At 42.8% G+C, this 26,676-nt stretch overlaps 1 protein-coding gene across 10 annotated transcripts in view; it reads right to left on the bottom strand.

The window, feature by feature from the left end:
- LMO7 (LIM domain 7) overlaps nt 1–26,676 on the bottom strand; it is a 288,480-nt gene that overhangs the window by 137,415 nt on the left and 124,389 nt on the right. For all 10 annotated transcript variants that reach the window (XM_029052751.2, XM_029052769.2, XM_029052791.2 and 7 more), the window contains exon 5: nt 4,947–5,053. In XM_029052751.2, coding sequence (XP_028908584.1) covers nt 4,947–5,053 — 107 coding nt within the window. The remainder of the gene's footprint in view (nt 1–4,946; nt 5,054–26,676) is intronic.

The following is a 26,676-nucleotide window of genomic DNA, read 5'->3' as shown; positions in this document are numbered from 1 at the left end:
ACTAATTGACTGCATAGTAATAATAATAATACCATTTGTTAAGCACTTACTACATACCAAGCACTGTGACCCTTCCCACTTGAGGCTCACAGTTTGAGGGGGAGAGAGAACAGATATTGAATCCTCATTTTACAGACAAGAAAACTGAGCCAAAGAGATATCAAGTGGCTTTCCCAAGGACACACAGCAGGCAAATGCTTATGCAGGATTAGAACCTAGGGCCCCTGACTCCCATGCTCTTTCTGCTAAGCATGAGTTGGGGGGGGAGGGGGGGGTTGGCCACTCCAGGAAGGGGGTAGAAATGGATGGCAAAGAGGTCTGCTTGTGTGACAGCAAGAAGAAAAACCATGAGGTTATAGATAAAGCAGTGTGGCTCAGTGGAAAGAGCCCGGGCTTGGGAGTCAGAGGTCATGGGTTCGAATCCCGCTCTGCCACTTGTCAGCTTTGTGACTGTGGGCAAGTCACTTCACTTCTCGGCGCCTCAGTTACCTCATCTGTAAAATGGAGATTAAGACAGTGAGCCTCACATGGGACAACCTGATTACCCTGTATCTACCCCAGCGCTTAGAAAAGTGCTCTGCACATAATAAGCACTTAACAAATACTAACATTATTATTATTATAAAGCGTATTAATATTTCCAAACAACTTTCACATCTATTATCCCATTTTGTCCTCACAACATCCCTGTAGAAGAGAAAGACAAGTATTATTATACTCAGATGAGGCCCAGACAATACAGCTGCTAATGGCAGCAGTGGGGCTAATTAGATCTCTGAATTACAAGACACAGTTCTTTTCCACAACACATATCGACTCAGCCTGAATAACAGGGCTTCAGACACCCAGCTGCTCTCAGGCGGAGGAAAAAAAAGAAAAACCCATCGCCCATTTCTTACGGTGTCACTGTTACATCACATGGCATGTGCATAATTCCGTTTACTATCATTAAGTTATGCCGAGTGTCTGCACAGAGAAAGGTAATGACATCAAACGCAAGTCTGTCTGGAGCCCCAAATTAGAGTGTTTCTTCAGATAGGACACTGGCCCGCCCTGCCTTCTCTAGTTATTTGTTTTCACAGGCACCATTTTCAACTCGTGGGAACTTCCAATTTTTTATTTTTACCACCCTACGACTGTCCCCAAGGCCATGCACTCTGGGATGGCTGTCACTGTTGGCTTCTGCCGTAATTTTGTACCATCTGAAGCTGGCACTGACCAAGGGGGACAGATGGAGGTACCTCCTCTGATCCAGCAAAATCATTTTTTTAATGGCATTTGTTAAGGGTTTAGTGGCTCAGGCACTGTTCTAAACACTGGGGTAGAGACAAGATAATCAAGTTGGACACAGTCCATGTCCCACTTGGACCTCATAATCTTCATCTCCATTTTACTGATAAGGTAAACACAGAAAAGTGGAGTGACATACCCAAGGTCATAAGACAGACAAGTGGCAGAGCAGGGATAAGATATAGCACAGGACTAGGAGTCAGAAGGTCAGGGGTTCTAATCCCAGATCCTCTGCTCGTCTGCGGGGTGACCTTAGGCAAGTCACTTCACATCTCTGTGCCTCACTTCCCTCATCTGTGGGACACTGTTCAACATGATTTGCTCATATCCATCTCAGTATTTAGTAAAGCAGCGTGGCTCAGTGGAAAGAGCCCGGGCTTGGGAGTCAGAGGTCATGGGTTCGAATCCCAGCTTTGTCACTTGTCAACTGTGTGACTATGGGCAAGTCACATCACTTCGCTGTGCCTCAGTTACCTCATCTGTAAAATGGGGATTAAGACTGTGATGGAACAATCTGATTACTCTGTATCTACCCCAGCGCTTAGAACAGCGCTCTGCACATAGTAAGTGCTTAATAGAGAAGCACTGTGGTTCAGTGGAAAGAGCCCGGGCTTGGGAGTCAGAGGTCATGGGTTCGAATCCCAGCTCTGTCACTTGTCAGCTGTGTGACTGTGGGCAAGTCACTTCACTTGGCTGTGCCTCAGTTACCTCATCTGTAAAATGGGGATTAAGACTGTGATGGAACAATCTGATTACTCTGTATCTACCCCAGCGCTTAGAACAGCGCTCTGCACATAGTAAGTGCTTAATAGAGAAGCACTGTGGCTCAGTGGAAAGAGCCCGGGCTTGGGAGTCAGAGGTCATGGGTTCGAATCCCAGCTCTGTCACTTGTCAGCTGTGTGACTGTGGGCAAGTCACTTCACTTGGCTGTGCCTCAGTTACCTCATCTGTAAAATGGGGATTAAGACTGTGATGGAACAATCTGATTACTCTGTATCTACCCCAGCGCTTAGAACAGCGCTCTGCACATAGTAAGTGCTTAATAGAGAAGCACTGTGGCTCAGTGGAAAGAGCACGGGCTTGGGAGTCAGACATCATGGGTTCGAAACCCTGCTCTGCCAATTGTCAGCTGTGTAACCGTGGGCAAGTCACTTAACTTCTCTGGGGCTCAGTTACCTCATCTGAAAAATGGGGATTAAGACTGTGAGCCTCATGTGGGACAACCTGATTACCCTCTATACCCCAGCACTTAGAATAGTGCTCTGCACATAGTAAGCACTTAATACCAACATTATTATTATTAAAGTGTCTGACACAAGGTGCTTAACCAATACCGTAATTATTATTATCATTAACACAGGTCCTCTAACTCCCATACCCCTTGCTCTTTCACAAGATGCCTGTCTACTTGATTTGTTTTGTTGTCTGTCTCCCCCATTCTAGACCGTGAGCCCATTGTTGGGTAGGGATTGTCTCTATCTGTTGCCAAATTGTACTTTCCAAGCGCTTAGTACAGTGCTCTGCACACGGTAAGCGCTCAACAAATACGATTGATTGAATGAATGAAGGTCACGCTGCTTCTCCAGTTCATCAGAGCAAAATACTCCATCAGACATTCACTGAAAATGGGAAGAAGGGCTGGTGGTTCCTGATCTGCTGTGGCTAGGTGCCTCCCTTCTTTCTTGCCAGGAACAGGTGCAATCCCCTCTGCTGCAGAGAGCAACTGGACTTTAATCATCAGATAATCAATTCCCCAAAAGTAGGAATCAATTTATTTGATTCCTAGCCCCCTCCACCCCCAGAGTGTTACAACTCAAATACCGTTTATACCAGTACTGAGAGCACAGGGGTAGCTTTCAAGTATCTTGAAGGTTTTTCCACTCAGTCATTCTGCAGCACTACTGCCTGGGCACTCCTTAGCTGTATATACTTGTGGTTAGCATTGAAACAAGTTGTTCAGCATACTTCGCACTTCAAATGTAACTATTTGACCTCCCAGTTTCAGTTTGTCTCTAACTGAATTCCACTCAAGGATGAAGACACAGTTTCTCGAACAATGAATTCATTTTAAAAAAAAAAAGGAACTCTAAGAAAACATTTGTAAAGGAAAAACTTGCATTGGGCATCGGAAGAATGAAATTCATAAACTGCCTCAAACTCTATGGTTTCAGACTTTTCAGACCAAACTAGACCCTTTCCAAGTCCAACGTATTTATTTCTGTTCAACATAAAACTTGATTGAAGGAAAAGAAAGCTATGATGAAGTTGGGTTTTTTTTTGCCCATCAGATAGATCATACAAAACGTTTTGCTAAGTGAAAACAAATCCAAACATTTTTAAGTTTCACTAAAATAAACACAATCTTGTGAGTTAGAAAAGTAAACAACATATAGCTTATGCTTCCCAAATCCTTCCATGATGGAACTGTTTTTCAGTTAATCAAAAATGCAGCCAGGATGTTCCCTTTCAATTAGTCACTAGTGCTGAGGAGTTTAGGATTACTGCAACAAATTGAAAAACATACTAATGTCCTCAGATCAATTTATTCCTGTCTGGTAAAGTTATTTAATACACTCGAACTAATTATATGTACTGTACATCTATTACTCTTAACATATTATAATAATTTCCAAACAATAGAGGGGGATTCTCCTGTGAATAGAATGCTAAATTGAGTTTTACATAATAATTTAGTAAAGTATATATTCTACATTCAAATGCCGTATGTCATAAAAAAGAAACATGTGTGAACTATGTAAGCTGAACCTTACCATGGAAAATTAGGGAGTGTTGAATGTTCTACGTTCCTCTATTAATACTTGAAAGTACAGTTAGTTTTACATCCTCAGTTAAAGATATTTTAAAATCACTTTATATTTGTCTGCCCTAAAAGCTATAAGGATAGTCACTGCAAAGGGGAACAGTATAACCAAATTCCTTGCCCTATCATTTGCCTTAACTAAAAATACTGAGAGATGCATTTACTGTAAATACGCTTACAATCAAGTATCTGATTCTCTAAGAACACATCCTTACCTACAAGCATGTTTAAACTTAAAGCAAGCATCCTCTCAGTTCCTTTATTACCCCCCAAATTGGGTATACAATAATGGATTCAATAATTTAAGGTAATTGATAACCATCATAGATTTGCACTTTATATATTTCTCAGACATACACCTTACATAATACAATCGATATACATTCTCTTCATTAATCCAGGAATTATTAAAATACCTGTATTTAACCTCATTTTTTAAGTGAATTCATGGGCTTCTCTTTTGAGATGGAGGGTTGCAGCTACTGTTCATAACATAATCTTTAATACTGATATAAGAAAAACTACACAATTCCTTTACAAACTCTTCAAGTTAACCTATACAGATTTAAGCTACTGGCTAAACCAAAAAAAAAAAAAGAAAAGAAAAAACATTCATTACACTAACTGCGTAAGTACAAACTACATTTTAGTTGCTGGACACATTCAAATCTCCACAGCACGATAAACCCCAGTGTTATCAGTTATACCGAATCCCATTTTTCAAAAGTGTGTTTTGGAGGAATCGTGAAAAGTGAATTTCCTTCAGGGCGATCGTGAAATCTCCACAAGCACAATGTCCCGGTTTCAAATGAAAAGAACAACAGGTGAAACTTACTTGACAGTAACTCGAGTTGATAAATCCTGCAGATCCCCCGGATGGAAAAGCTGAGCTTCCTTCAATCCAATCTGTCCACAGGCTTTCAGAAAAACATTTATATTATCCTGCGGAGAGAAGTAGAAAGTGATTGCTGAGCCAAGTCCTGCCGAACAAGGTTGGTGAGTTGTGCTGATAAACGTCCACGTTTCAAAGTCCAGCTCCAGCCTCCAAAAAGCGAAACAGAGAAACTTAGGGAGGTTTATAGACTACACATACACCGCATTCGTCTTCCGGAGTAAAACTGTAGCAATATTCTCTCCCAGGATGCAAACTGGCTCTGTGATCTTTGTGACTGGCACGTTAAACATTACCTGTTATAGGACAAGTGTTTAGCCACTAGGCAGTAGTCTACACTTTGATGTCAGCTCTGCTCTGCAAATAAACGCCCTCTTTCGATTTTTGCACGGCAAGCCTCACCTCTCCTCTTTAAAAATAACCCTGGCTACTGACATTCACCCACCCAGAAACTGTTGGCAGGGAAGAAATGAGAGGAGGAACATTCTGTTTCTATGATTACAAATTACAGAATGACTGTGGAATACCACACCTGGAATCTGGGTTTGGTTGTTGAGCTGGCTCTTGACAGACAGAGAAACCATACTGCAGGACCAAGGAAGCAGTCAGTTCCAGAGGGTTTCTCTCATTGGTTCAATCCCACAGTTTAGGTGTGGCACATGACTCACACCCTGCACCTGCCACAGAAACTATCTAGTAAAATTAAACAGCTCCCCCAAAGGTTCCCCTCACTTAGAATTTCAAAAAACAAAATGGATAATTCATAAGCATTCTTTTTTTAAAAAAACTGGTGGGGGCGGGGTTTCTTAACTGCACAGGAAACGGCCTGTCTCCGCGATCCCCTGGACAGGTCAACTTTTAGAAAATGATAATAATAATTATGGTATTTGTTAAGTGCTTACTTTGCGCCAAGCACTGTACTAAGCGCTGGGGTGGCTACAAGCAAATCGGCGGGTTGGACACAGTCCCTGTCCCGAGCTGGGCTCACAGTCTCAATCCTCATTTTACAGATGAGGTGACAGAGGCTCGGAGAAGTTAAGTGATTTGCTCAAGGTCACACAGCAGACAAGTAGCAAAGCCGGGATTGGAACCCAGGATCTTCTGACTCCCAGGCCCTTGCTGTATCCACTGTGTCATGCTGCTCCCTAAGATTCAGCCAAGAGTCAACCTATACACCATTCCAGGATTAGCAAAACTTCATCTGCTTTCTGATGAGAGAGTATAGTCCAGGCAAGGAATTTTGGTGAACAGAATTAAAGCTAACCGATTTTCCTCTCAAAACAGAATCTGTGGTTCTCATTCTCCCTCCTGCCTTACTTGTCTACTTGCCTTCAACTCCCCAAGCACTGTGATACCCCATGTCCAGACCACTTATTATAATAATAGTAATTGTGGTATTTGTTCAGGGCTTATTATGTGTCAGGCACTGTACTAAGCAGTGGGATAGATACAAGCAGATCAGGTTGGACACAGTCCCTGTCCCACGTAGGGCTCACAGTCTCAATCCTCATTTTACAGGTGAGGGAACTGAGGCATAGAGATAAGAAATGACTTGCCCAAGGTCACTCAGCAGACAAGTGAGGGAGCCAGGATTAGTATCCATGACCTACTGCGTCTTAGGCCCATGCTCTATCCACCATATGGTGCTGCTTCCCAAATATATACATACGTACATAGCCTGATACTCTATTGCTTCACCTATCAGTTATTCTATTGTCCTTCTCCTCTATTAGATTTTAAGCACCTTCCAGGCAGGGATCATCTACCAACTGCATTGTACTCTCCAAAGCGCTTAGCACAGCGCTCTGCACACCGTAAGCACTCAATAAATACCACTGATTGATCTGTGATTGCATAGTTATGTATGCACAAACATGTAGAAGCAGCGTGGTCTAGTGGAAAGAGCCCAGGCCTGTGAGTCAGAAGACCTGGGTTCTAATCTGGGCTCTGCAAAGATCCTGGGCCTGTGAGTCAGAAGACCTGGGTTCTAATCCGGGCTCTGCTACTTACCTGCTAGGTGGCCTTGGGCCAGTGACTTCACTTATGTGTGCCTCAGTTCCCTCTTCTGCAAAATGGAGATTCAATACCGGATCTCCAACTTAGTCTGTGAGCCTTGTGTCGGACCTGATTATCTTGTAAATATCACAGCACTTCGTAGAGCGGTTGGGCATATAGTAGGCACTAATCAAATACCACTATCAACATTATGTACAACCCACATTGCTTAGGGTTTTCTTGGGGGTGCGTGCAATTCGAGAAGTGTCTATGTAACTACATAAGGCTCTCAGCATTCTTCTCTGGCAAATCATTGCTCTCTCAGAAGCTTCCTATTACTGAAGTAAAAAGAGCAGTTCCTGGCTTTCCTTCCCTGTCAGCCTGGTTTCTGCTATAGAAGAATTAGAAAAGGGAGGCCAAACTTGTTTGTGGGGAAATGATACTGACACAAATAGTGATGAGTAGAGGAGGAAATAAAAATTCCTGGTCAATTACAGGATCGAAGATATTTTTGACACAAGGTGAATGGCTGGAAATGAAAGGTCATGATTACTCAACTGCAGGTTTGAACTCATGATTCACTTTTACTAAGGACAGGTGAAAGAGTAAAGATGACTGGGAATCCTGGGTGCGGTCCCGGTAGATCTGCGCTCATCAGGGTCAATGAAGAATACAATTTACTTCTCTAAACCAAGAATAAGAATTGAACATTTGGGAACCTAGGTCCTTCATTAAGATTCACTTTTTCAAATTATGCGGCCCACGTGATCTGTAATGATACCCTGAGAGCTCATTCTAGCTAATCAGAGATATTAATACAGCCCCTCCAAGAACTAAGAGAAAACAAACAGTTTCGGAAGCAACATGGGAGCAAAATAATGACAGGGTGTAGGACTCAAAGCCAGGAAATAAATAGAATCTATTTTCATCCTTTCCAAGAAGGCTTTCAAACAGGTGACTAGATTTCTAGTTCCATTTTTAAAAATTCTATCAATAGGTGATCTGCCAATTACTTAACAAAGCGATTTTCAGATTAAGAGTTGAGGCAGGGAACATGTCTACCCACCTATGTCTTTAATGTACTCTCATCCACCTCCACCTCAAACAAAAACTCCTCGCCATTAACTTTAAAGCAGTCAATCTCCTTGTCCCCTTCTACCTCACCTTGCTACTCTCCTACTACATCCCAACCACACACTTCACTCCTCTAATGCTAACCTCCTCCCTGTACCTGGATCTCCTCTACTTCACTGCCAACCTCTCACCCACATTCCTCTTCTGATGCAGAATGCCCTCTCTCCTCATAACCGACGGTTGCTCTCCCCTTCTTCAAAATATTATCGAAGGCACATATCTCCTCCAACAGGCATTCCCTAAGTCCTCTTTTCCCAATCCCCTTTGTGTCACCCTAACTTACCCCTTTATTCACCCCTGCCTCCCTGCTCCACCACCACCTATGCACATATTTGTAATTTATTTATATTAACGTCATCTTCTCTCTCTAGGCTGTAAGCTCGTTGTTGGCAGAGAATGTATCTGTTTATTGTTATATTCTACTCTCCCAAGTGCTCAATACAGTGCTCTGCATACAGTAAGTGCTCAATAAATACTAGTAAATGAATGAATCAAAGCACTTAGTACAGCGCTCTGAACAGTGTAAACTCTCAAATACCATTGATTAAGAAGAATCTAGTAAATTGAGGAGCTCATTTGTGCATGTTCTAACAGAATCAATGGTATTTACTGAAAGCTTGCTGTGTGCATGGGACTATAATAAGTGCTTGGGAGAGTCCAGTACAACAGAGTTGGTAAACATGTTCGCAGACAATCAGGAGTTAACAGTCTAGAGGGGCATTAGAACTAAACATCTATACACTATAGAGAATCATACTCAAGGGTTTGAAAAAACTCCCACTTAAAATGCAAGTAAAATGTAATGGAGTCTTTGAGACAAAGTTAAAGTGCAGGAGCAATTGATTCTGACAACTCCTTTGACTACATTCTAACTTTAAATACTGTGGGCTGGGAATTTATTTTAGATTGCCAGTAATGAAATAATAATTTGAATCGTTTTAGATTTTGCTTCGGGAATATGCAAGAGTCTAGATTTATAAACAGACTCACACAAGACCTATGCACTAGGGTAGTTTGCTTGAAGAGGTTTTCATTGCACTTGGGCTTTTGACTGTTTTGCTTTTAAATTTCAAAGCATCTAGGCAGGCAGTTGCCTAAGGGGTGACAAATTTATGGAATGAATATTTCATGTTCACTGATATATCCAGCAAACCACACCCAGGTTAAAGGTATTTTAAGAGACTTGCTTCAGAGATCAGTACTTGCTTCTGCACTTTTAGCATAAACAAATGCAAATCTCACTTAAAACACCGGAAAAGCCTAACTGGTAGATCCTTGTGAATTCACAACTTCCCTCAAGCATATAAATTGGAAATACAAGATTACAGTTTGTCACAAATTTATTATTATATTCACCAGCTTATCACCCATTCATTCAAGAGCTGGTTCTGAATGAATTTATATTAACATTTAACATTAATATCATAAAATAAAGAAAATAATTTCATCATACTGGATTATGCACTTGGATCTGTGACATCTGGATATTTGATAGTCGCCTTATTCCCTCCCCACAGCACTTGTGTACATGTCTTTAAATTAGGTAATAATTACTCATTTATTCATATTAATGTCTGTCTCCCCCGCTAGACAATAAAACTTGTTATGGGCAGGGAATGTGTCTGCTGATTCTGCTGCATTGTACTTTCCCAAGTGCTTAGAACAGTACTCTGCACATAGTAAGCACTCAATAAATACTATTGATTGGAGGCAACTCTCACTTAATACATGCAAAAATGTAAAATCAATCTGCTCAGCAAAACAAGTATCTTGACAGCTCATTAAAATCAATAACATTACTGAAATCTTCTAGATAAAAGAGTCTAAAATATAGTAAGAAAAAATATATCTGTAGTTTAAACATTATTAATTTAACATGTGTTGAGGGAGGGAGTGTGAAACCCAGTTCTCAGATGCAATGCATATATTTGAACTCTTGTCATTTTCACCCAAATTCCACATTAAAGGACAAAGGGATATCTCAGAGGTAAGCACCCTGATAATCTGAAGGTCTTAATTCTGTTTCTGCAACAAATTTCCTCTAAGGGATCCTCTGCAGAAGCAGCAGAGGGAAAAGGGGAGCTCATTCTGGGAAGGCCTCTTGGAGGAGGTGAGCTCTAAGTAGGGTTTTGAAGAGGGGAAGAGAGTTTGGCGGAGGTGAGGAGGGAGGGCGTTCCAGGACCGCGGTAGGGCGTGGCCCATGGGTCGATGGCGGGATAGGTGAGACCGAGGGACGGTGAGGAGGTGGGCGGCAGAGGAGCGGAGCGTGCGGGGTGGGCAGTGGAAAGAGATAAGGGAGGAGAGGTAGGAGGGGGCAAGGGGATGGACAGCCTTGAAGCCTAGAGTGAGAAGTTTTTGTTTTGTGAGGAGGTTGATAGGCAACCACTGGAGGTTTTTAAGAAGGGGAGTGACATGCCCAGAGAGTTTCTGCAAGAAGATGAGCTGGGCAGCGGAGTGAAGAATAGACTGGAGCGGGGAGAGAGAGGAGGAAGGGAGATCAGAGAGCAGGCTGACACAGTAATCTAGCCAGGATATTACGAGAGCCTGTCACAGTAAGATAGCTGTTTGTGTGGAGAGGAAAGGGCGGATCTTGGCGATATTATAAAGGTTTGATGGCCATCTCACCCATTCTAGACTGTGAGCCCGTTGTGGACAGGGATTGTCTCTATTTGTTGTGGACTTGTACTTTCCAAGTGCTTAATACAGTGCTCTGCACATAGTAAATGCTCAATAAAAACAATTGAATGAATACCCCAGCATTTAGAACAGTGCTTGGCACACAGTAAGTGCTTAACAAGTACCATAATTATCATGATTATTATGGTGGCCAGAAGAAAAATCAGGGCTTGGGCTGCTGTGAAGAATGTCAACTGAAGGTTTTCCCATTTTCTTTCCAATTTGATCTCTTGAGTTTGTGTAGCAACTGAGAAAAACTGTGAAGAATGATGTTAAAGCACTGAAAATAAACTCAATGATTGGAAACCACCAGCATGACAAAATTCCAGCTCCAATCCCAAAGATTTGGCTCACAAAATGCTCCAGTAAAACTATTCAGGTCTTATAGCTTCCGGCTTCTTTAACATTGTTTAAAATTCTCAGCTGGCCTCCCAGTGAAAAGATAATTCTACCTAAATCTGTATCGTTAATTGAGCCCCTGTGAATCTTATTACTCAGCTCATTTAATCTTATACTGAAAAAGTGCAGGGGAACATGATTTGAAATATTAATCACTGATTTGAAAAAAAAAGAAATATAATTTCTGTCTTTTGGAAATTTTCTCCCTATACCATTATTGAGAAATTAAGAAACTTCACAGGATCTAACTGGCCAAAATTATAAAAATTAAATTAATTTAGGAGAATACCACAATAGCAGGTCAAGGAAACTAATTTAGACCTTTTATGGTATTTAAATGCATTAAAATGTACTGTGTATACTGTTTATATGCTGTGTATATATGTACATATTTATTACTCTTTTTATTTTATTAATGATGTGCATAGATCTATAATTCTATTTATATTGATGCTATTGATGTCAGTCTACTAGTTTTGTTTTGTTGTCTGTCTCCCCTTTCTAGACTGTATCCTATTGTTGGGTAGGGATTGACTCTATCTGTTGCCAAACTGTACTTTCCAAGTGCTTAGTATTGTGCTCTTCACACATTAAAGCACTCAATAAATATGGCTGAACGAATGGATGAATGTACTAGGCACTTTTCTAAGAGTTGGGGTAGATACAAGGTAATCAGTTTGGACACAGTCCATGCCCCACATGGGGCTCATAGTAGTAATCCCCATTTTACAAAGGAGGTAACTGAGGCCTAGAGAAGTGAAGAGATTTGCCCAAGGTCACATAGCAAACAAGTGGGGCACTAGAACCCAGGTCCTTCTGACTCCCAGGCCCGTGATGTGGGCAGGGAAGGTGTCTATTGTTATACTGTTTTATTGTACTCTCCTAAGCACTTAGTACAGTGTATTCAATAAATACAATTGAATGAATGACTAGACTCAAATGATGCCATGCCCCTCTTCAAGACAGAGCGGATGAGGGCCTTGTCACTGACCTGCTGTGCCTGAGGCCATAATAATAATAATAATAATGGCATTTGTTAAGTGCTTGCTATGTACAAAGCACTGTTCTAAGTGCTGCGGGGAAGCAAGGTAATCAGGTTGACCCACTTGGGGCTCACAGTCTTAATCCCCATTTTACACGAGATAATTGAGGCATAGAGAAGTTAAGTGACTTGCCCAAAGTCACAGAGCTGACAAGTGGCGGAGCTGGGATTAGAACACATGACCTCTGACTCTGAAGCCTGGGCTCTTTCCACTGAGCCATGCAGTTTCTCTGTTAGTGAATTCTCTCTAGCCACTGGTTATGCCTTTAGAGAAATGCTTCTCTAGTCAGAATCTGGGAACCATGGTAGTCTGAAAGGGCCCACCAGGTGGTCTGGGTGATCACGGACACAATATCCGTCAAGACAATCAAGGTGCAGTCATGGCCGCTAGCGGAAAAGCAAACTGACCTTTTCGGAAGCTGAAGATCTGAAGTTAGGGAGAAGTGATGCCCAGGTCCAGGGTAAGGACAGAGCTTGTATTTACAGAGGTGAATGAGAACAGTGGGATGCAAAGAGAAGGAGCTTGGCTTAGTGGATAGATCACAAGCCTATGAGTCAGAAGGACTTGGGTTCTAATCCTGTCTCTGCCACATGTCTGCTGTGTGACCTTGGACAAGTCTTGATTCTATTTATTGCTATTGTTCTTGTCTGTCTGTCTCCCCCGATAAGACTGTAAGCCCGTCAAAGGGCAGGGACTGTCTCTATCTGTTACCGATTTGTACTTTCCAAGCGCTTAGTACAGTGCTCTGCACATAGTAAGCGCTCAATAAATAGCACTCAATAAATACTACTGAATAAATAAATACTATTGAATGAAAGTCACTTTACTTCTCTGGGCCTGAGTTTCCCCTTTTAAAAAAATGGAGATTAAGACTGTGAGCCCCTTGTGAGACAGGGACTGTGTCTTACCTGATTGAGTTGTATCCAGTACTTAGAACAATGCTTCCCACATAGTGAGCACCTAACAACTATCATAATTATTATTATTCAAGTTTTCTGCCTCAAAGTGGTTCATGGGCAAAAGTGTTAGAGAACTACTGACGTAGAAGACAGTGTTCAAATTCCTGAGCATATATAAGGAACCAGCCGTCCTTCCACAGAATAGTTTTCAGAGCAGAGTTTAGGGAAGAATACACTAAGACGATCAGCACTCTGCTTTTTAATTATATCTCTATGTCTCACATATGCTCCTGCCTTCAGAACATCTCTAGTTGGATATTCCACTAACACTCAAATTTACCATTTTCTGAACTGAACTCCCCCTCTCAGGATCCCACCCGGAGAGTTTCCAGGACTCTATCAGTCTCAGGTATAGGAGGGAGAGTCAAGCAGAGGCCTACCCATTCCACTCCTAGCTTGGCCAGTGGCTAGCGAGTGGCAGGCCATCTGCTACAAGTCAAAACACACCTGTGCTGGGCAGCAGCAGCACGGGAGATAGTCGAGGGAGGAGACTAGAGTTGACTGCGCGGAAGGAGGCAATGGTAAACCACTTCCGGATTATTACCAAGATAACTCTGCGGATCCACTACTAGAACAATTGCAGATAGAGATGGGGTGTTCTGGTAGAGATGTGTCCATGATGTTGCTATGGGTCGGCAATGACTCGACAGCATAATAATAGTAATAATAATAATTATGCTTTTGTTAAGCACTTACTAAGTGCCACGCACCGTACTAAACACTGGGGTGGATACAAGCCAATCGGGTAGGACAGAGTCCCTGTTCCATGTGGGGCTCACAGTCTCAGTCCCCATTATACAGATGAGGTAACTGAGGCACGGAGAAGTGAAGTGACTTGCCCAAGGCCACAGAGCAGACAAGTGGCAAGAGCTGGGATTAGAACCCATGACCTTCTGATTCCCAGGCCCGTGCTCACAAGACAAACAGAACTCTTCTTCCCACACAAATCCTGACCCCCCGACCCTGACTTTTCCATCACTGTACATAACATCACCATCCTTGCAGAGCACTGACCCTCTGGCCCTTCATATTTTAACAACACATTTGCTCCCTTTCTTCTTCCTTTCCTGAATGCCATCTTCAATCATTCACTTTCCAGTGGCTTCTTCTCCATTGCTTTCAAATATGCTCATGTAATCCTATCCTAAAAAACCCTCTCTTGGTCCCATGATTCCCTCCATTTATCACCCCATCTCCCTCCTACCATTCTACTTCAAACTTCTTGAGCGAGTTATCTACACCCACTTCTTCCACTTCCTCTTTTCCAATTCTCTCCTTGACCCCCTCCAATCTGGCTTCCATCCTCTTCACTCCACAGAAACCACCCTCTCAAAGGTCACTAATGATCTCCTCTTCCTCCAATCCAACCGCTTCTACTCCATCCTAATCCTCCTCAACCTCTCAGCTGCCTCTGACAGTGTCAACCACCCCCACCTTCTGGAAACATTATCCAGCCCTGGCTTCACTGACACTGTCCTCTCCTGGTTCTCCTCCTACTTTTCTGGCTGCTCAGACTCAGCCTCTTTTGCAGGCTCCTCCTCTGCCACTCATCCCCTGTGGGTGTCTTTCAGGGTTCAGTTCTGGGTCCCCTTCTTTTCTCCATCTACAAACGCTGCCTTGGAAAACTCATTAGCTCATATGGCTTCAACTAAAACCTCTATGCTGATGATACCCAAATTTACATCTCCAACCCTGATCTCTCTCCCTCTCTGCAGTCTCACATTTCCTCCTGCCTTCATGTCATCTCTACTTGGATGTCCTCCCGGCACCTCAATCTTAATATGGCTAAAACTGAACTTCTTATCTTCCCACCCAAACCCTGTCTTCCCACTCATTTTCCCATCACTGTTGATGGCACCATCATCCTTTCTGTCTCACAAACCCGTACCCTTGGCATTATCCTCGACTCCTCTTTCTTGTTCCACCCACATGCTCAAGCCATCACTAAATCCTGTCAATTCTACCTTCACAACACTGCCAAAATCCACCCCTCCCACTCCATCCATACTACCACATTAATCCAAGCACTTATCCTAGCCCACCTTGATTACTGTATCAGCCTGCTGACCTCCCTGCCTTCTGTCTCTCTCCACTCCAGTCCATACTCCATTCTGCTGCCCAAATCATTTTCCTTCAAAAAACGTTCAGACCGTGTTTCCCCGCTCCTCAAGAACCTCTAGTGGTTGCCCATCCACCTCTGCATCAAACAAAAACTCCTCACCATTGGCTTTAAAGCACTTAATCAACATGTCTCCTACCTCATCTCACTACTCTCCTACAACAACCCAGCCCGCACACTTTGTTCTTCTAATGCTAACCTTCTCAATATACCTCGATCTCCTCTGTCTCACCGCTGACCTCTCACCCACATCCTACCTCTGGCCCGGAACACCCTCCCTCTTTATATTAGACAGATTTCTCTGCCCGACTTCAAAACCTTATTGAAGGCACATCTCTTCCAAGAAGCCCTCTCAGGATTAGCCCTCCTCTCTGCTTCTTCTGTGCCACTCTTGCTTGCTGCTTCATTTATTCTCCCTCCCATCACCACAGCACATATGTATATATCTGTATATACCTGTAATTTATTCATCTATTTGTATTAATGCCCCTCTAGACTGTGAGCTTGCTGTGGGCAGGAATGTGTCTATTATATTGTACTCTCCCAAGCACTTAGTAGAGTGACTTGCACACAGTAAGTGCTCAATAAATACGACTGAAAAAATGAATATCCAAACAAACTCCATACCACTGATTTAAAATAGTCATTTTGCCCCTCCTACCTTACCTTGCTGATTTACTACTGTAAACCATCATGCTCAATTCGCTCCCTTAACACCAACCTAATCACTGAATCTTAACCTCATCTATCTTGCCGCAAAACCCTTGCCCATGTCCTTCCTCTGGCCTGGAATCCTCTCCCTCTTTGTATCTGAACAACATCACACTTATTAAAATCACATCTCTTCCAAGAGGCCTTCCCAACTAAGCCCTCATTTTCCCTACTCTCCCTCCCACTTCATTAGGATATGTTCCCCTTTAATAAAAATAATAATAATGATGATGGCATTTGTTAACCACTTACTATGTGCAAAGCACTGTTCTAAGCGCTGGGGTGGACACAAGGTAATCAGGTTGCCCCACATGAGGCTCACACTCTTAATCCCCATTTTACAGATGAGGTAACTGAGGCACAGAGAAGTTAAGTGACTTGCCCAAAATCACACAGCTGACAAGCAACGGAGTCAGGATTGGAACCCAGGACCTCGGACTTCCAAGCCCGTGTTCTTTCCACTGAGCCACACTGCTTCATATGGTATTTGTTAAGTGCTTACCATATGCCAAGCACTGTTCTAAGCACTAGGGGAAATACAAGGTAATCAGGTTATCCCACGTGGGGCTCACAGTCTTAATCCCCATTTTACAGATGAGGTAAGTGAGGCACAGAGGAGTTAAGTGACTTGCCCAAAGTCACAGAGCTAAGAAGTGACGGAGCCAGGATTAGAATCCATGATCTCTGACTCCCAAGCCCGTGTTCTTTCCACACCCTCAGCACCACAGCACTTATGTACTTATCTGAATTTTATTTTAATGTCTGTTTTCCCCTCTAGATTATAAACTTCTTGTGGCCAGGGAACATATCATTGCTATGTCGTACTCTGCCAAGCAGTTTGTATACTGCTCTGCACACCGTAAGCACTTAATAAAGGATTGATTGATTGACTGAGGGACCTGTCACTTCAGAGTGCAGAAACATGGTTTCTCTTCTTTTCTCCCATACAATTTACACTGACAGGAGTGAAGAATATATGGCGATGGGGAGAAATATAAAAGGTCTATATCACTGCCCAAACCTCGGCACTCCTCGGTTGCTTGTCATTTCCAGGGCTGAGATGCTAACACCTCTTAAGAATTCCAAAATTTAAGCGATAAAATGGCATGAACCTCTCAAAACATCTCGTGTCTTGGTGTGACTACCTGTAAATGAAAATAATTGTAATTGCCTCCTCCTTAACCCGAATGTTGCAACAGTGATGAGATCACGCTTGTAGAACATGTTGATTTCCAAGGAACAACATGTAACTAAAGTATTGGACCCTAAACTTAATTCTCAGAGGCATACATGGATGAACACAAAAGACAACTTTATGAGAAGAAATGAAAGAAGGGCTCACATCCTTGAACAAAATAAAAAGGAATGTAAAACTTGCCGGCATAATAGATCAAAATAGTTATAAGAACTCTATGCAAAGGTAATTACAGTGTAGCAATGCTACAGTTGAAGTAATTCAACACTTCAAAAAAAAAATTTCCCCTAGAGGCTGAAACTTGGCATATATATTCTCATCCTAGATGATGAAAAAAAAAAAAAAAAGGTGGTTTTGCAAACAATTTAGGATCACTCCCAAACTTGTGCCAAACTAGTGAGTAAGAGGCTCCGGCTGAAAATAAAACCAGAGTTTCCTGAATGGCAGTGTAAAATCATCACCAGAGCTGTGAACTAATTTTAATGGGGGCAACTGAAAAATCACCTCTTCTTGCAATGTTTCAAATGTATACGGTGCCTTTCTGAGGAAAGGGAGGGGCAGGGCATCAGATAAAAATACTTCACAATTAATCCAAAAATCTAATTCATTCATTTTTCACAACTCTCTTCTGGGGAAGGTAGGCTGTTGCAGAAGAATACCCAACACTTAGCTAATTAGAAATAGAGACAAAAATGGCTAAGAAGTGCTTCAGGCTGAAAGGAATGAAACAAGATCTCAGCCTTAATGCTCGATTATAAAGCCAGTTATAATCTTGACTTTATTCCCTTTTCCATTTTCTAAATTTAAAATGAAAGAAATATTCATGGCAATAATCTCTACAACTCTTTGGATAGTACTGGAGTAGGATTATGGGATCACACAGTCTATTTTGGTATAAAAATCAATTTTTTCTGCTCTCAGAATGTTACTCCAATGACAATTCCCAATAATCCCTGTCAAAAAAGAAAAGGATCAAGAAAATACCTCCATGCCAAATTCCAGTGTATCAAGTAAAAATTAAAGCTTTTTCCTTCAAAAATAAGCGTTCAGTTATTTTTTGCTTGATTTCAATACTAAGTGAGCTAAGAGGGAATAGCTTCCTATGTAAAAAACATCCAGTAATGTGAACGCTTCCCATGCTCTATTACATCTTTGCTATATGCATGTAAAGTGCTTAAATACACACCCATAATTTATTTATATTAATGTCTGTCTCCCCCCTACATTGTAAGCTCCCTATAGGCAGGGAATTTAACTGCCAACTCACTCAGGTGCTTAGTACAGAGCTCTGCACACAGTAAGTGCTCAATAAATACCACTGATTGATTGGTAAAAGGACTGTTCGAGAGAACTACCAGAGCAGATTACTCAAGTGTGGATAAATTTAATTATTTTTCTTTGAGGGATACAAAAACATAATAATCAACTGCTCAACTTGCTGTAAGAAATACGTTCCTTTAAGGCAGTTTTAACAATTGAATATGGCACAACCATTATCTATGTCCTATGCCATTCCTCTATCTCCATTATCCTCATCTGAGAATAACAGAAATGAGCCAAGTTTAGGTGTCAATATTTAAAGTAATTTTGCAACGCAAGAACCTAAAGATTTTTGGTTCTAATTATCAGGCAAGCACGTAGCAATGTATTAATTGGAAAGAATAGACAGAAAATATCAAAGAAGGTATAAACTCTAATTTAAAAGCATCATCTCTTTTGGGCTTGAGTATATCTGAACAAAATTCACAGAGTAAATTATGGTACTTGTTAAGCCAAGCATTGTTCTAAGCACTGGGGTAGAAACAAGGTAATCAGCTTGGATAGAGTCCCTGTCCTACATGGGCTCACAGTCTTAATCCCCATTTTACATGTGAGGTATCTGAGACCCAGAGAAATGACTTGCCCAAGGTCACACAGAAGACATATGAAAGAGGCAAGATTAGAACCCAGGTCCTTCTGACTTGTAGACCCATGCGCTATCCACCGTCATGCTGAGTCTCCTAGATATAACCAGGAATATTAGGCAAATGTGGTATTCTAAAACCAGACAAAACTTCAAATGGTATAATCTAGTATTTCACACTACTCAAACTGCCATATAAAAACTAAATATGATGAAAGAATACAGGAAGTAGATGTTTGGCATGAATATAAAGTATTGAATTGCTCCACAATATAACCAGGCCTTTTACTTTCTATAAAAACGGGGAGAAGAGGGAATTACAAGAGAAATCGATTGCATTTTCAGCCTTTGAGCCCTCCCCACAAAAATCTAAGATCACATTCATTCATTCTATAGTATTTATTGAGTGCTTACTATAGGCAGAGCACTGTACTCAGCGCTTGGAATGGACAAATCGGTAACATAGACAGTCCCTGCCCTTTGACGGGCTTACAGTCTAATCGGGGGAGACGGACCGACAAGAACAATGGCAATAAATAGAATCGAGTGGATGAACATCTCATTAACAAACTAAATAGGGTAATGAAAATATATACAGTTGAGCAGACGAATACAGTGCTGAGGGGATGGGAAGGGGTGGGGGGAGGAGCAGAGGGAAAGGGGGGAAAAGAGGGTTTAGCTGCGGAGAGATGAAGGGGGGTTGGGAGCAGAGGGAAAAGGGGAGCTCACTCTGGGAAGGCCTCTTGGAGGAGGTGAGCCTTAAATAGGGCTTTGAAGAGGGGAAGAGAATTAGTTTGGCGGAGGTGAGGGGGGAAGGCATTCCAGGACCGCGGGAGGACGTGGCCCAGGGGTTGACGGCGGGATAGGCGAGAACGGGGGATGGTGAGGAGTCGGGCGGCAGAGGAGCAGAGCGTGCAGAATAGAGAATGGAGGAGAGGTAGGAGAGGGCAAGGTGATGGAGACCCTAGAGTGAGAAGTTTTTGTTTTGTGCGGAGGTTGACAGGCAACCACTGGAGGTTTTTAAGAAGGGGAGTGACATGTCCAGAGCGTTTCTGCAGGAAGATGAGCCGGGCAGCGGAGTGCAGAATAGACTGGAGTGGGGAGAGAGAGGAGGAAGGGAGATCAGAGAGCAGGCTGACACAAAAATCCCTATCAGCCTTGTGCACTTTATTTAAAATGGGTCTTATATTTCACACTAGCAATATAATATTTTTATTTGTATGTGGAGAAATTACAAATTTTAATCAAATAATATTGCACACCACCCAATACTAAATCTCCACCAATTAGACTGTGCGCCCGTCACTGGACGGGGATTGCCTCGATCTGTTGCCGAATTGTACATTCCAAGCGCTCAGTACAGTGCTCTATGCATAGTAAACACTCAATAAATACTACTGAATGAATGAATAAATCATCAAGACCAGCCGTCTTCCTGGGCTAGCAACAGCAAACTAAAATAGGCTTGATAAAAAGGTTTCCCAATGACTTTTTTTTCTAAAAGATTGTTTTGTTTTCCCCATTCCAAAGTACGGGACACTGCCACGAAGCTGTTTCTGAATCGAACTTGGGTGTTCCCACTCCACTGTGCAAACAAAACTTGAGTGTTACCTACAAAACAACACATCCAACCTCTTAGATCAGCTTTCACAGATTTCTATTCCTGGCTTGTTTTGTTCTGCCCTCCCGGGGTTTTAATATATGCCAAACAGATTCTTTCTAAATAGGCAGGCAGAAGGTAAGTGCTCTGTGTCACCCACCACTCCTACACCTTAGCATCAAAATACTTTTTTTTTTTTTTTAGCTGTAGTGTATCCTCTATTTTGAATCCTCATTGCTCCATTTTAACGATAGCATGCAAATATATGCCAGCCCTAATTCTCCCCAGAGGTGAGGAGGAAATAGAGCAGTGTAACTCCCCAGAGGTTGCCTACACTTGGAAGATTCATTTCATTTATTCATTTAGTATTTATTGAGCACTTACTAGTGCAGAGCACTGTACTAAGCACTTGGAATGTACAATTTGGCAACAGAGACAATCCTTGCCCAATGACGGGCTTACAGTCTAATCGGGGGGGACAGACAAAAACAAGACAACATAATCACGATAAATAGAATCAAAGGGATGCACACCTCATTAACAAAATAAATAGTACAGTAAAAGTATATACAAATGAGCACAGTGCTGAGGGGAGGGGAATGGAGGGGGGAGGAGCAGAGGGAAAGGGGGAAAGGGGGCTTAGCTGAGGAGAGGTGAAGGGGGAGCAGAGAGGGAGCAGAGGGAGCAAAGGGAAAAGGGGAAGCTCAGTCTGGGAAGGCCTCTTGGAGGAGGTGAGCTCTCAGTAGGGCCTTGATGAGGGGAAGAGAGTTAGTTTGGCGGAGGTGAGGAGGGAGGGCATTCCAGGACAGCGGGAGGACGTGGGCCAGAGGTTGATGGTGGGATAGGCGTGAACGGGGGACGGTGAGGAGGTGGGCGGCAGAGGAGCAGAGTGTGCGGGGTGGGCAGTAGAAAGAGAGAAGGGAGGTGAGGTAGGAGGGGGCAAGGGGATGGAAAGCCTTGAAGCCTAGAGTGAGAAGTTTTTGTTTCGTGCAGAGGTTGATAGTCAACCACTGGAGGTTTTTAAGAAGGGGAGTGACATGCCCAGAGCATTTCTGCAGGAAGATGATCCGTGCAGCGGAATGAAGAATAGCCTGGAGTGGAGAGAGACGGGAGGGAAATCAGAGAGGAAGCTGACACAATAATCCAGCCGGGATATTATGAGAGCTTGTACCCAGGAGCCTGTGGGAGGGATTACCCCCAGAATTGGATGTAGCTGAGAATGGGGAAATTCTTGCAACTTTGCCATCAACACATCAGCCATATCCGGCCAGTCAATCAATCAGATTTACTGAGCACTTACTGTGTGCACAGCACTGTGCTAAGCATTTGGATGAATCCACTCGAGTTGGTGGACATGACACGTGTCCTCAAGGAGTTTACAATCTAGTGGGAGTGCATCCCTTTGACAGTTCTAATAGAGAATTAGAGACACAGCAGGGCCTAGTGGATAAAGCGTGGTCCTAGGAGTTGGAAAGACCTCGGTTCTAGTCCCAGCTCTGCCATTTGTCTGCTTTGTGACCTTAGGTAAGTCATCCCATTTCTCTGGGCCTCAGTTACCTCATCTGCAAAATGGGGATTAAGACTGAGAGCCCTTTGTGGGACAGGGACTGTGTCCAACCTGATTATCAACCCTTGAGGTTAGAACAGTGCTTGACACATAGTAAGCACTTATATAACATTATTATTATTGTTATTTTCTGTGAGGCCTCCCAGTTCTTGTGCCACCACCCCAGGGATCTGGGAAGGGCAAGAGAATTGGGATCAACAGGGCAAATCCAGGGGCCAGAGGGCATATCCAGACCATCCCACCCTTTGGAGGCAGGAAGGGCCCAAAATTAGAGCTAGTCAGGCAGGCAATTGTATTTATTGAGCACTTGCTGTATGTCGAGCACTTTACTAAGCGCTTGGGAGAGTACAATATAAGAATGTAACGGACACATTTCCTGTGCACAACAGACTTACAATCTAGAAGGTGAGACAAATCAATTTAATTAAAGATATTTACATGAATGCTTTGGAGCTGGGACAGGGGATGAATAAATAATGTTGGTATTTGTTAAGCGCTTACTATGTGCCGAGCACTGTTCTAAGCGCTGGGGTAGACATAGGGGAAATAAATAAATGAATAAAGAGAGCAAGTCAGGGCAATGCAGAAGGAAGAGGGAGAAGAGGAAAGCAGGACTTAGTCAGGGAAAGCCTCTTGGCGGAGATGGGCCTTCAATAAGGCTTTGAAGGTGGGGAGATTAATTGTCTCTAAGATGTGATGAGGGAATGGGTTCCGGGCCAGAGGCAGAACATGGGTGAAAAGTCGGCAGAGAGATCGAAGTACAGTGAGAAGTTTAGCATTAGAGAGCTGAGTGTGTGGGTAGGTTTTTAGTAGATGAATAAAGAGGTGAGGTAGGAGGGGTCGAGGTGATTGCTTTAAAGCAGATGGTGAGTTGAGATGTTGGTTCCACCTCTTTGCCCTCAGCCCGCAGGATGTCACTGCCACTGGGGTTTTTTTTTCATCCTCAGGCTTTGGGAAGGGGTGCGAGAAGTTCCTCCCCATCCTGGTCCTGAGAAGCAGTGTTGCCTAGTGGAAAGAGCACAGGCCTAGGAATCGGAGGACCCGAGTTCTAATCCCAGATCTGCCACCTGTCTCCTGTGTGCACTTGGGCAAGTCACTTCACTTCTCTGGGCCTTGGTTTCCTCATCCGTAAAACAGGGGTCAAGACTGTGACCCCTTATGTGGGAAAGGGACTGTGTCTAACCCAGTTTGCCTGTATCCACCCCAACACTTGACTACAATGCCTGGTACATAGTAAGTGCTTAACAAATATGACATTATTAGTATTATTATCATTAGCGATATGAGGGCAAGCCGGCCACCTGCCTCACGCCTGCTCCTTCAGGGGGAGACTGCCAGGGGCTCCCCCAGGGATGAGAAGGATGACACCTCTCCAGAGCCTCAGCAGTGGCCTGTATTTCACAAGGCCATGTTCTCTGTGACAATTCCTGGCCACTACAGCTGTTGTCACTGAGCAAGTAACGTCAAGAATCCACAACCCTCATTACTCATACAGTAGCAACAGCCAGAAAGCAGAGGAGAAATGACCTGCCAACGGAACAGGTATCTTCACTCATTTTTTTTTAAATGGTATTTGTTAAGCACTTACTGTGTGCCAAGTACTGACCTGAGCACTGGGGTTAGATACAAGATAATTAGGTTGGACACAGTCCCTGTCCCACATGGGGCTCAGAGTCTAAGTCAGAGGGATGAGAAATGAATTGCCATTTTACAGATAAGGCACAGAGAAGTTATTTAGACTATGAGCCACATGTGGGACAGGGACTCCGTCTGACCTGATCAACTTGTTTCTACCCCAGTGTTAAGAATAGTGCTTGACACATAATAAGCACTTAAATACCATAAAAAAGTGACTTGCCCAAGGTCACACAGCCGACAAGTGGCAGAGCTGGCGTTAGAATCCAGGTCCTCTGACTTCCAGGCCCATATTCTATCTAGGACGGTGTGCTGCTTCTCAATCGAATCCAATCCCATAGGAAGATGCCTTCCAGGCATGAACCACTATCAAAGAATCTGGACTCCCTTAGGAACCACCAAGAGGCACCTAGGGGAGAACTGAGTTATCCATTTAACTGGTTCCAAGGGGTAAATCCAAAAAATAATTTCCACAGACCTAATTAATTGCCGTGGCTTAGTGGAATGGGCAAGGGCTTGGGAGTCAGATGGTGTGGGTGCTAATCCCAGCTCTGCCACTTGTCTGCTGGGTGACCTTGGTCAAGTCACTTCACTTCTCTGTGCCTCAGTTACCTCACCTGTAAAATGGGGATGAAGATTGGGAGCCCCACATGGGACAACCTGATTATCTTGTATCTACCCCAGCACTTAGAACAGTGCTTGCCACATAAGTGCTTAAATATCATAATCATTCATTATTATTAATACTCATAAATGATCTTTCCTCCCAACCCTCTGCCAAGGTGTACCAATTCTTCTCTCATTTGTCTGTCACCCACCTCTAGCCTACCCTGCTTTCACCTTGAGGGCCAGGAACTTTGCCTAACTACCACCTGGGTAATTTCTACTCAGTACTTAGTTCAGTGCTTTGCACACTGTAGGCACTAAGGAAATACTGACGTCATTGCCCAATTTCGAAGGTCAGCTGCACTCCATTAGGACTCCGCAGTTTCCCCAACACATTCTGCATCAAAAGCAGAAATTCTAAATCAAAGTTAACTTCTGGTTAAATGGAACAACTTATAGCCCAATCACAATTTTATTCATTTATTATTATAACCCAATCATAATTTTTATTTATTCATTAAATCGTATTCATTGAGTGCTTACCATGTGCAGAGCACAATGCTTGGGAGAGTACAGTATGATAATGAAAATAAGCATAACCATAATTAACACCATACAAAACCAATAACAAAATAGTCCCTGTCCCACCAGAAGTCACATTATAGTGGAGAAAGGTAACTTTCCTAGGAGAAGTTTCACTCTCAAACATGACCATTCATAACCGAGGTCTAACTAATAAAAAAAATCAGAAAGTTGCATTACAATACCCTCTAGTCTGTCACAGTCATTTAAGAATTCTGTCAAGATCACAACAGGCATTAAATCTGGAATCTCATATTAATCTCCAAGAAAGCACAAATCACCCCACAGGACATTTGATATTAAAAGAGGAGGCAAGAATGGGACACCTAAGTCTGTGTGAAGAATTCCAAATGACTTCACTCTCTAGAATTCCAACTTGTAGGCTTGAGGATTGAATATCCTGCATAGCAGAGAAACTTCCTTGGTCTTTCAGCCAGTTAAAAATAAATCATTTGTAATTTAAAGTAGTAGGGAGGCATTCAGGCCTTCATGCAATCCCCTTTGCTCCATTACTGGGAAGATCATTGTGTTTCAGCCACACCAATCAATTTCAGTTGATTAATGTTCTTTTGGTTCAGCAGTTCTTTTTAGTGTCATAAAGCAAGTTTGGCCTGTTTATTTTAGAAGGATTTTAGTTTTAAGTTTCAGTGGTTATTTGCCCACAGCTATGTCTAGCCCAGCTTTGGGGATTTATTTTTTGCACTAAAATGTTTTAGGGAAAGAAGTTTAGGTTTTGGGGTGGGTTTTTTGTTTCATATTTGGGTTTAAGTCAAAGACTGAAGAAGAAAATTACAGCACTTAAAGCAGAGCTCAAGAAGGTGGCAAATACCATTTCTGCTTTAAAAAGAGAACATTTTCATTACCCTAGGCAAAAAATATAAATGACACCAAGTGTTTTATAAAGGTAAATGGGTAGAAACATGTTCACAATTATTTTATCCTAGTAAGCTGAAAAATTCCAAAAAACCGGCGACAGCTCTAGTTCCAATTCTGCCTGGCATTTCTCTGCTTCATTCCTGCCCAAAGAAGAGGGGCCACCTTCTCACTTTAAGCCTGAAGGCATATTTGCCTCCAGGCTCCCACATTGAAGCTGGACTTGTGGAAAAAGTGAATGGCATAGTCAGATACAGAATCAGACACACACTTACACAGCAAGAAGCAGTATGGCCTAATGGATAGAGCACGGGTCAGAGGACCTGAGTTCTAGTCCCGGCTCTGCCACTTGTCTGCTGTGTGACCTTGGGCAAGTCACTTCACTTTTCTGGGCCTCAGTTACCTAATCTGTAAAATGGGGATTAAAACTGTAAACTCTCTGTGGGACAGGGCCTCTATCGAATCCGATTATCTTGCATCTACCCCAGAGTTTAGAACAGTGCCTAGCACACAGTAAACAGTTAACAAATACCACTTAAACACATGAGGCTGGGAGGTGGACACAGAAACACACATACACATTCACAGCTGGAAGATGGCCCTGCAGGCAGGCACGCACGTGGACACACACACACACACACACACGGGCTCCTCAGACCCTTCCCTTATGATCTTT

Source organism: Ornithorhynchus anatinus, chromosome 2 (assembly GCF_004115215.2).
Source record: "Ornithorhynchus anatinus isolate Pmale09 chromosome 2, mOrnAna1.pri.v4, whole genome shotgun sequence".
Classification (NCBI taxonomy): domain Eukaryota; kingdom Metazoa; phylum Chordata; class Mammalia; order Monotremata; family Ornithorhynchidae; genus Ornithorhynchus; species Ornithorhynchus anatinus.
Note: the sequence above shows the minus strand (reverse complement) of the source record. Positions and strands in the feature narration are given on the sequence as shown.